The sequence below is a fragment of the Alligator sinensis genome, unplaced genomic scaffold (genome assembly GCF_000455745.1).
Source record: "Alligator sinensis unplaced genomic scaffold, ASM45574v1 scaffold1011_1, whole genome shotgun sequence".
Lineage (NCBI taxonomy): Eukaryota > Metazoa > Chordata > Crocodylia > Alligatoridae > Alligator > Alligator sinensis.
The window spans coordinates 428,793-440,822 of NW_005842785.1; the positions used below are offsets into that span (position 1 = coordinate 428,793).

At 42.6% G+C, this 12,030-nt stretch overlaps 1 protein-coding gene across 1 annotated transcript in view; it reads right to left on the reverse strand.

Annotated features, from left to right (window-relative positions):
* Positions 1-1,510: 1,510 nt before the first annotated feature.
* FAM133B (family with sequence similarity 133 member B) overlaps positions 1,511-12,030 on the reverse strand; it is a 20,450-nt gene continuing 9,930 nt past the window's right edge. Inside the window, exons 8-10 of the mRNA XM_014525330.2 lie at positions 9,377-9,472; positions 7,378-7,425; positions 1,511-3,703 (exon numbers count right to left, since the gene is read on the reverse strand). Coding sequence (XP_014380816.1) covers positions 3,617-3,703; positions 7,378-7,425; positions 9,377-9,472 — 231 coding nt within the window. The 3' untranslated portion in view covers positions 1,511-3,616. The remainder of the gene's footprint in view (positions 3,704-7,377; positions 7,426-9,376; positions 9,473-12,030) is intronic.

A 12,030-nucleotide genomic window follows, 5' to 3' on the forward strand; every position in this document is an offset into this window, starting at 1 on the left:
CCCTGATAGTCAGGTCATTTTTATTTTAGCATCCAAGAACACACAAGGGAAAGCTGGTTTAGGCACACAGGGATGTCACAAAATCATTTAACCTGTTTAAATGTATACGCTTAACTTACCTAGTAATTACCAAGTAGGCTGTAACCTACAAAAGCTCCTACCTCTCTGAACAAGTTAGCGTATAATAGTAGTGGTTTGACCTTTTTAGACTCAATGCATCCCTCGTTAAGCCCCTCCTTGAAAAATGCCACCTCTTCATTTTCACTTATTTTGACTACAGAAAAATAGAACAATTTTTCTGTTGCAAAGTACTCAGAAAGACCACAACAGCTAAGAAGGTTTTTGACGCTATGGATTTATTTTTGAAATCTCTTGGTTTATTTTGAGTCATGTTTGCACACCTAATGGTACTGATGTTACATGATACCTCACAGCACCCTTAAAAAGGACTCCACAGCACCTCAGAGTATTGTGGTACCCAGGTTGAGAATCCCTGATCTATAAAGTACGACCCCGCTCTGCCTTCTGGCCTAAACATGACAAACCATACCTCTTTCCAAAGAAAAAAAAATATGCAGGGCATAACGAACTTATTCCTCATGTTGTTTCACAGGTAGACAGCAGGAACAGCATACATTAACTGAAAATACTGTTACCAGAGCCACACTTAAAAGGATTTACTTTAATAGATAAGGAACTTTTAATACGTACTGATTCAACCAGTGTTGAGATCTCTGAGTCTTTTTAGAAATGAGCCATCAAGAATGCTACTGTGTATGAGAAGGCAACAGATTCGTGTTCAGAACAAAACACATCTTTATCACATGTAAAAGGACAAAATTGAGCAAAGGCAATAATTTAGTTTCAAAATTCTAAGAGTATTTTTGGAAACCCATAAAGCTAGCCATTTATTAAAATACTTTATAAATTACTACCTTATTACTTCTTGAAGCAAGTTGGATAAAAACCACACTTTTAAAATATTTTAAACAAGCATAGCATTTTACTTTCTTTTATTCTATAGTCTTTTTGTCTTGACCCTTAAATTATTTTTCTAATTTCTAGTACAATTTCAGATTTTTTTTATCTGCTAAAAATTCAGTTAAAATGTTCATCTATGCTGGCCTCATTAGCATTCTGGCTGGGAGAAGAACAAAAATTGAGCACAAAATTAATAAAGAAAAGTAGTCTTGGCTGTTTTTGCAAACATGACCCTCCTGATGTAATGAGCAAAGATGAGACAGAAATCAGAAATTTCACTCTTAGTAACCAAATGTTAGGTCCTATGTTTTGGGAGGCGGGGAGGATATTTTAATACACACACATATTATTGTGTACACACATCTGTGTGTGTGCATGTAGCTCACAATAGATTTATTTATGGACGAAAAAAAATCAGAGTTTTTCAGTGTTAAATACTAAAGCAATTTGGTTTTGAAGTGACAACAATTTTATGCCACTAAATGTTTTTAAGAAATATATACAATATAAGACCTTGATGCTGCAAACATTTTTGTCCATGCTGTATTGAAAGCACGTCTAGGAAGCTTAAGTAAATGAGACTATTTGTGTGAGTAACATTATGTATTTGCTTGTGTGTTGGTAGCATCTGCACACTTGTTTTCAATGATACATATTTTTTGCCTCTAGCAGTTGTGTAAAATTCAAATATGATCTTTCCATTTGCAGTATTTATAATGTAATTAATTCAAAGTTGTAATAGCGCAATTTTCACAATAGTTTTTCAAAGCCTCAAAGCTGATTTAAACCAGTGATTTAAAAAAAAAAAAAGAGAAATAAAATGATCATTCTACCATTCTTTGACTTCTTTCCCAATAATGACCTAATAATTGTAGAAATTGTCAGTTTTCAAACCTAGGTGACTATAATTTTATTTCTAAGACATTATTAGCAGTGATAGAGAGTCTGCATTTTAAGACAAAACCAGAACATTTCAATCACCTGCTTGAAGAGAAACGTATTTGACAGAACACTAGTAAAATATTACTCCTTCCCAGTCTCCCTCACCACTTTTTGTTTATGGATTGCAAATTATTAATCATTTAACAGGAGATATTAAAATGTTGGGGTAATTAAATGTTTGGCTTTAAAGTATTAAACTTTTCATTGTTAGTACATAGCATTTGTACTTAGGGTAATATGTGGATCTTTATTCACATTTTTTCCTACTCTTGAAAGGCAAGAACAGAACCAGCAATAGGGATTTCACTGAAAGAGAGAAAGAACTTCATCTATAAGAAGAAAACCTAAGGATTATTTTTGGATTTTGAGTGTGTATTTGCTATTTTATCAACATTTTTCTATTTGTTTATGAAATAGCTGCTAATGCAAGTAAATTAGCCTAGACAATTTATGTTAATACCCTACAATTCTGTAGCACAAAAATATAAAGACAAAATTTTTAAATGGTATCTTTACTGAGAATCTGGCAGTAGTTGTATATAACAAGACACAGCCGCATAACAGGTCTGTCACTGAACTTGCCTAGAGTAAAATCAGCTTCAATATGAAGCTGTTTAAATATCAAAACCCTGCTTTTTACATGCTAAATAATTTTCAGCAAATGTGCACTCAAACACAACAATGAACTATAAGAATAAGTAAATACATACATGAAACTCTGCACCTGGAACAAATTCATAAAAAAATAATCACTGGTTACAAATGAATACCTCTATATTGTTAATTTAAAAAAAATGGTACAAACATGCAAAATAATTCTAAGTATCTTAATGGCAAGGCAAAAAGAAAAAAAACTACCAGTGTTTGCCAAAGATATTCAACAAAATTCAAAATTACTTTAAATGATGTAATGCATATTTAGTAACACAGTATTCAGCATAATTCAAAGTGGAGGTAAATTCCTTGATTTTTGCATGTTAGTTATGCTGCAAAATGTCACTGCTCTTGCTTAATGCCGAAGCACATGCTAGAAGCCCAGAATTGCTTATTCAGGAACAGCTTGCTGACAGTAGTTCTGACCTCCCGAGGAAGCATAGTTGCTGTACTGATTAAAGTAGCTGGGATTTAGAAAGATCAAAGGCACCCTATTCAACTAGTCAAAATAGTAGCTCCCCCCTCAACATAAAAAAATAAAAAGGACAGAAGTACAGTAAACATTTCTACAAAAGTAACATGTTTAAGAATGTTACCATTATATTCCCATTTCAAAAGAAACATCAGTCACTAACTTTCAACAGCTCCATTGAATTAAATTCATCTTCAGGATGAATCCTGGATTATGTTTCTGCTGGTTTAAAAATTAGAGAGTTTAAAACACTACTTTTTGTATCTAAAAAGTTTCACTTATTTTCCAATATTTTACATATCAGCTGAACCATCATCTTTTATGATTTCAAATATCTAGCGCTGGCTACTGGAATTAAAAAAATGCTGTACCCCATGTATTAAGCAGCAGGCAATAACAATGGTCTTTTCTGGCGCAGCAGCATCTGTCCAGCTATTGAGAGATTAGGAGTATTTCTAAAACACAGGAAAATTCATGCAGTTTGGTAAAGTTTGCTATAATTTCACAGTTGAAGTTTCCTTTAGTCATTGCACTTTTGTTGAAAAGGTATTCTTGTACTTCTAAATGTTATTCAGAATCTGAATTTGAACCAGCAGTCTTCTTTTTCTTCTTTTTACCATGTTTCTTGTGCTTCTTTCTCTTTTTCGTTTTATCCTTAAAAACAGTTAAATAATGGAAGTTATTTTATGAGTTAAAGTCAATTAAAAAAATAATGTAATGAAGAGGCACAGGTGCGTTTATGGAGTTTCATACAAAATCATTTACAATAAGATTACTATAAAAATATAAATATCAATGATACAATAACATTACAAAGCAGGAAAGAAGACAATGCAAAGCATTACAAAAAGATGGAATATTATTGTTTTCAAATTTAGCTCATTCTGATTTCCCAAGAGGTGTGAAATAGTCAGTACCATTTGCTTCCTTATCTTGTAAGTCACAGTAATGCTTCATGAATTTGAGAAATCAGTAAACTAACCACTTGAGAAACAATGGCATCTCACATATGCGAGAGTGGAAAAGAAGCCCTATGTTACCACAATTATCTATTTATTCATTAATTATATTTCAGCTGATTTTCTGTTTATGACAAACTCAGTTAAACTGTATTAAGTTTTGACTTCCAATATTTGCACCTTAATTTGGGGTAACAAACTCAGACAAAAAAAACACAGTTGCTAAAGCAAAGGCAGCAGGGTCAGACCCTGATGTTAGTGTTCTCAGCACCATAATATACAACGTTAAGTGAACAATCCTCCTATACTTAGGCAGAATTTCATTAGGAATTCTTCCTAAGTGAGGCATACAAGACCAGGTCCTATGTTATGCAATAAGAACGATGAATACGTTAAGCTACATTGATACATAGCTTATGGATACCAGACTGCCATGCGTAGACCCTGAGATGGTGCAGAGTCACTTGGAGGAACTGGATGCGTTTAAGTCGGCAGGCCCAGATGAGCTCCATCCGAGGGTACTGAAGGCACTGGCTGACGTCATTGCACAACCACTGGCGGTAATATTTGAACATTCGTGGCGCACGGGCCAGGTCCCGGAGGACTGGAAAAGGGCCAATGTGGTCTCCATTTTCAAGAAGGGGAGGAAGGAGGACCCAGGCAACTATAGGCGTCAGTCTCACCTCCATCCTAGCCAAAGTCTTCGAAAAAATTATCAAGGCTCACATTTGCGAGAGTCCGGCAGGACAAATTATGCTGAGGGGAAACCAGCACAGGTTTGTAGCAGGTAGATCATGCCTGACTAATCTAATCTCTTTTTATGACCAGGTTATAAAATGCCTGGACGCAGGAGTAGGGGTTGATGTTGTATACTTAGACTTCGGGAAGGCCTTCGATAAGGTATCCCACACCATACTGGTAAACAAGTTAAGAGGCTGTGACTTAGATGACTACACAGTCCAGTGGGTGGCAAATTGGCTAGAGGGTTGCACCTAGAGAGTCGTAGTGGATGGGTCGGTATCGACCTAGAAGAGTGTGGGCAGTGGGGTCCCGCAGGGCTCGGTCCTTGGACCGATACTCTTCAATATCTTGGGGGTCGGACTTGATGATCTATTGAGGTCCCTTCCGACCCTAGCATCTATGAATCTATGATAGTAACCTAATGTATGCTATACAGGCAGTCCTCGACTTATGACTGTTTGAGTTATGACAAATGGCACCTACGACCGTTGTAAATTACAACAGTTTCAAGGTCCCCCCAGGGTTTTGACTTTACGATACTGGACACAGCTGCCTCCAGCTGGTAAGTCTGTTGTGGTGAGGCGTGGGTGGGGCAGATCAATGCTCCCACAGAGAAAGAGGGATTGGGGCTGGGATAGGGGCTGCCCGGGGGGGGGCGCGGCACAGGGAGGGGGTGAGATAGCTCCTGCCACTGTGTGTTGCCCGTCTGGGAGGGCATGGGGGGGCATATGCCCCCAGATCTGTGTGGTGCAGGCAGGGCTGGGGCTGTGCTCTGGGCCAGCGGTGTCCTCCTGCTGCTCACCCAGCTGGGGCAGTGCAGAGCCACTGCACTGCCACCGAACAAGTGGCGTGCAGCAGCTGGAGCTGTCCTGGGATCCCCCTGCCTCCTGGCCCTGCCCCACCCTGGCAGGGACAGTGGCGGCAGGACATTGGGGTGCTTGTGCCCCTGGAACTGCGCAGGGCCAGGGCTATGGTGAATTTTAGGGTGCCTGCAGCCCCCCCATAAACCTTGCTTGCCACGCCCCAATCCAGGGGCACACCCCCCCATGCCCAGTAGGGGCAAGGCAAAGCTGCAGTTTGTCCAGGAGGCGCAGGGGGGCCGGGGTGGCTCTGGCCACTGCGCACTGCTTGTCCATAGGCAATGCAATGGCTCTGTCCCACCCCAGCTACGCAAGTGGCAGGAGGGCATAGCTCAGGCTCTCAATGCCTTCTGCCTTCCACCCAGAGTGCAGCCTGGTGCAGCCTTGGCCCTGCCCGCCCCATGCAGATCCGGAGGCATACCCCCCGCCCCTCCAATGTCCTTCCAGACTGGTGGCGGGAGCAGCAGTGAGTGCCGCCAGATGAACTGCCAAACGAGCAACTCCCAGACCGACGACCCACAGCAGCGGGAGCTGCCCACCCCCTCCCCATGCCACCCCAGCTGGGCAGCTTTTGCCCCAGCCCCAACCCCAATCCCTCCTTCGTTGCAGGCACGTTGATCTGTCCCCCCACCACAACAGACTAACCAGCTGGAGGCAGCTGTGTCGAGCGTGGTAAAGAAACCAATCCCCCATTTATAACATTGTTCTTATGGGAAAATTGGCTCCGAGTTGCAATGTTTCAATTTAAGACGCCGTTTTCAGGAATCAATTGCGTCATAAGTCTGAGGATTACCTGTATACGTTTCATCCAAAGAAAAAAACTCAGCCTCCAATTCTAATAGCCTTGTGGCTGACTAGAAGCTTGAATCCAGAAAATTTGTAGCTTCAGGCATGGAAAAAGAGTATATACTGAATCAACCAGACATTATTAACTGTACAGTAAGAAAATGCATTATATACTTATAAATAAATTATTATGTGCCACAAGGGTGAGATGCTCATCCTGACTCCAGTCCCTTTTAACTATATAGAAGGGACACAAGGCACTAAAGGGATGCCAAACATGTTTCATCTGGCCAATGGTGACTTCCTTTCAGAGGATCCTCTTTAAAGCCTGTCAAAGTCATGCGCCAGGATGAGGATTCTTAATGTAGCATTGGGGAGACTGAACAGTTCATAGGGTAGGCTGGGGAAAACCAATGCAGTTAGTTTTATTTAGTAATATAATTGGTAATTATTAACTAGTGTAATTAGCCTGACTTCCAAGGGCTGGTAGGGCAGAAAGCATGGTTGCCTTCAGAGCTGCTGAAGTAGCTTAAAGCAATTCTGATTGCTGGCCTTCCTCCTCGTCAGTTAGTTCTGCACTGCTGACCAGTACAACCCAGAATTTACCCTGCATATTATGAAGCAGGATGTATACCACATGTATCAATGGAGCTTAAAGTTCCATGTTGATAATGTAGACATAAAAAAAATAATATATTTGATGTTTACAGCATCTAGTCAAAATAACTTTTCTGCCCAAACATCTCTTCAGATAAAATACAGGGCCAAATTCTTTTCTCAGTTACATTAACATAAAGGCAAAGGAACTTCTAGATGCCAGTAGTTTTTCTGAATTTACATTTGTGTACATGAGATCAGCATTTACCATAACATATACTGTGCTGATGATGTAAATTGTACTGTCTGATACAAGTGAAATTCATAAGTAAATGTATAGTATTTAGACATTTCCTAAAATCACTTTAACAGAAAAGATACTTGCCATTGCCTTTTCCCTTTCGTCACTGTTTTTTTTCTTTTTTACTTGTACCTAAAAAATAAATCCCCAAAAAACCTTTAATGGTAAGCAGTATTTTAAAAAAAACAGTAAGTAAAATAGCTTGAACTTGGAACATACAAATGGATGATGGCACAATATGATACAGTATAGTGTTGCAGCCATATGAAGAAACACTAGATACCAGTTTTATTTTCTAGAATATGCACTACCCTATAACCCCCGTTTCTGGAATTCTCACAGTGCTTTTTAAAAAAAGCTTAATGTCTGTCTACTAATGTCTAACAGCACAGCAGGAAACCATCATTTGGATGCCTGCAAAATTATTAAACTGCGTATAAAAAAAATTAATAATATCACAATAGACTGAATAGCCTCACATATTCTAGAATTCTATACAAAAAAAGTATCTCAACTTCAGCTACTTAAGTTATAAAGTAAGTTTGGCCCTCTTGATTTTTTTTAAGCTATGCTGGAAATTTACTCAATGTCTAGAGATAAATAACATTAACAGAAATCAGCTAAAAATCTGCCTGTTCTGTGCCAGAATACTACTGAAAGAACAGACTCTTAACTCAGGGGGTTTCAACCTTTTAAAAAAAGTGTACCCCTTCTCTTTCAAAGTTTCAGCTCATATACCCCTTTATATTTTTTCTTGTTTTTAACGCTACCAATTATGTGATAGAAGGCTACACTAATTAACGGTAAATGCATTATTAATATATGCATGAAATATATACATCAGAGTTATGCCACAACAGTTTGGGCTGGTAAGTCTGTTGTGGGGGAAGGGGCAGATGGAGGCCCCCAGTGGTGAGGGAGGGAGTGGGGCTGGGGCAGAGGCTGCACAGCCAGGGCAGAGCACGGGACTGAGCTGCAAGCAGCTTCTCTGGGGCGGGTGCAGAGGGAAGGTGGCTCCTGCTGCTACGTGCGCCCCGGGAGGGCAGGGAGGTGCATGCCCCTGGATCTGTGCAGGGCAGGGGTGGGCTACTGTTGCAGGATGAGGCGGCTCTGGGGTCTTCCCGACAGGAGGGATGAACCAGGCTGTGCTTGGGGCAGGTGGCAGCAGTACTAGGAGGGGGACTACGGGGGGGGAAAGAGCTGCAGCCACCCCAAAATTCATTATAGCCCCCCTGACCTCCCCCTTCTAGCACTGCCTGCCACAAGCACAGCCTGGCCTAGCCCCTCCCCGCCGGGAAGAGCCTGGCGCCGTGCCTGTCCCCAGCCCACAGCAGCAGCCCAACCTCACCCCACATGCAGATCTAGGGGCTCGTGCCCTCCCATGCCTTTCTGGGGTGCATGTAGCAGTGCAAGCCACCCCACCCCCAGGACAAGCCGCAGCTTCGTTCCGCACCCTGCCCCAGCTATGCAGCCCCTGCCTGTCCCAGCCCCACTCCCTCCCTCACCACAGAGGCCTCAATCTTTCCTCCCCTCATGCCGCTTCCCTCACAACAGACTTACCAGCCGGATCTGGCTGCTGTCCACACTGCCAGGCTACAGTTCTGACTGCCTGCATGCTGCACTGTGGTTGAGCGCATGCACAGGGCATTTTTTGACCACATTATCTGCCATATCAGCCAAAAAAAGCCAATTGCCGATACTGTCATTTTTCCTTATAATCGGTGCCCATCCAAAATGGGACCGATATATCAGTGTGCATCTAGTAATTTTTTCTCATTTGTTCTGCATGTCCCCTATGACTTTTTAAAGTACCCCTTGGAGTATGTGTACCCCCAGTTGACAATCACTGTTTTAACTGATTTAATGTCAAACACCTAGCATGAGATTACTGAATCCAATGGTATTCAGAAACAGTTGTTTAACAGTTAGAAGTCAGAAACAGATTTTAACTAAAGCAAAATTATTCAAAATAATCTGAATGGCAAGAATTGCAATGAACAGGACTTAATGAGGGCTGTTACTAAACAGCCAGTTACTATTTTTTGTTATCTGGAGTGTAGGTTTTTTCCCCCCCTACACTGACCTCCTCTGTATGATCTGATTCTGATAAGGACTCGGATGATAAAGGCCCATCATCACGATCAGTCTTCTTCCTTTTCCTACGATGACTTTTGTTGTCCTACAGAAAATAAAGAAAATTAAGTACTTTGTTTGCTCAGACAGTATGCCTTTTCAAATATTACAACACACATTTTAAAGCTTTAGACTGTTTCTTGATTATGTTAAAAATGAACATTTTGAACTATTATAGGCATTTAAGTAATTACCCATTAAGAGCAGGAAATTATCCATACTTGACTGTAACAATCAATTCCTTTATGTCTAATATAATCTTTAAGGTGCTTATGCAAAGTAAGTTATTTTGTTTTGGGGTTTTTTTTTTTTGGGGGGGGGGAGAAGAAGGGTGCTATATTTCTTTTTACAAGCTTCGTTAGCAAACAGCTCACATTTAAGGGAAATGTTATAACAATAAATTTTCATATATTTTAAATGGTATAAACTAGTAAACATTTAAAATATTTTTTTCAGGCTCAAATGAAACTGAGGAACTACAATCTGCTCAATATGTTTATATACATATTTATTACATCTCCTCCACTTACTCTGCTGCTTAACTAAGAAACAGCAGCTTCTTTTCCACCTCCTCCCAACTGTGTTTGGCAGCAGATGCTCTTATACCAGCTGCAGCATCAATATTTGTAATGTTCTATTTATTTTTGTAGTTTATTTACTTAGAAATATGTAACCTTGTTTTCTCAAGCTGGTTTGTATTGTACCAAGGCCTGGCAAGTGGGGCTTCTCAAACCTATGTATGGCGCCTTTCTCCCACCCAGTTCTTTATGGTTAAAAAGGAAAAAATGAAATTTCTTCTTCTCTATCCTCCTCCCTGGCAGGGTCAGAGATATCAGCAGTCCTGGTTACCTCCATCAAGTGTGTGAAGTAGTATAACAGAACTTTTTTCTTCTTTTATAGCAGGGATGGACAAAATGGTGGATCTGGCTGGCAGCCAAACTCCATTTTCCAGCAGCCCCTGCACGCATGGCTGGGGTGGGTCTCCATGGACACCCCAGCTGCAACTGTGCTGCGAGAGCAAGGTTGGTGTTGCCACAGAGACTTGCCCCAGCCACAGTAGCAGGGCATGCGGCAGGGCAGGGCAAGGGGCTGCTCCGGAGCTGCTGGGATTTTGTGGCAGGGGCAGCTTGGTCCAGGGCCATGGCAGAGTTGCAATCTACAGCCTGCAAGCTCCAAGCAGGATGCACAGGCAGCAGATCGCAGCTCTGCCCCAGCTCCTTGCAGTGGTGACAGCGTGATCCTGAGCTGGGACAGACCCACGATCCACTGCTTGCGCGCCTCTGCCTGGAGCATGCAGGCTGTGGATCATGGCTCTGCCTTGCCAGTGTGGCTGAGGCCAGTCTCCATGGCAACACCAGCCTGGCGCTATCACAGCGCAGCTGTAGCTGGGGTGTCCATGGAGACCGGCCCCAGCCATATGGGCAGGGGCTGCTGGGAAAGAGCCCAACTGCCAGTTGGCCCACAGGCCAGACTTTGCCCACCTGTTCTATAGGCACTGAGGAAGTGGCATGGCAACTGGAACAGCCAGTGTACATGTGGGGTGGAGGCAGGGCAGGCTGCTCCCTGCCACCGCGCACGCTCCCGGGGGGACCATATGTACATGCCAGGCAGGGCTGTGCACTGACTGCTTCAGGCTCATGCTCCCTTCCCTGGAGACTCCGCAGCCCAGCATGTACCACCCCGGTGCTGCAGGGAACGGCAGAGCTGCACAGGAAGCTGCCTGCTGCTGAGAGCTCCATGCTGCCCGTGCCCCCTGAGCACAACCCTGTGCTGCTGCTGCCGCCTCCTGCCAGGGGCAGGGGGCTGTGGACCTGGGCCTCTGGCTCCATAGGCCTGTCAGCTGGGAGCCCCCTCCAGCAGGGCTAGGGGAGCAGGAGCTGCGGGTGGGGGGTGAGGGGTACCAGTAGGGCTGAGGGGACAGGAGCGAGGGGCACCACCAGGCCAGGGGGGGCTGTGGGAGGGGCTTTTACTTTAATCATGGATTTGGGGGTTTTTTAATCAGAGAATTTGTGATTTTTTTTTTTTTTTTACCAGGCAAAAGTAGGATCCCTGGAGGTAACAGACTGGATAGGAAAGGAGAAGTACATATGAATTTAGAAAAGAAAATTGATATATGTTGTGTGTAGGGGATAACTGATAGGACGAACAAGACTGACTGAACAGATGGGTACAAGTTAGGGTATTGAGATCTTCAAAAGGAGACTGGATGCACACCTTGCTGGGGTTATTTGACCCCAGCAGTCTTTCCTGCCCAGGGTAGGTGGGGCTAGGCCCGATGATCTCACAAGGTCCCTTCCAGCCCTAAACTTTTATGAATCGGTGAGATTAAGGAGGGCTGAAGAGTAAGTGAATGTCAGGGGAGGATGATTCACCAGTGTGCATAAGAAACACATGTGAACAGAGGAATAGGTAGGAGAAAGACTGACAACTTAAAACTGAAGATCTGGAAGCATTCAAGTTGAGTGCTTTCGTGTACAAAAGGCTAAGCTAGCATATAACTACAATTTTTGTGCTCAACAGCATCTACTGGTGGGCAAGTTTTAATAAAACTAAGCACCTAGCAGCTTCCATGGCATGGAAGCCATGATTTTAAAAAGAGCTGAC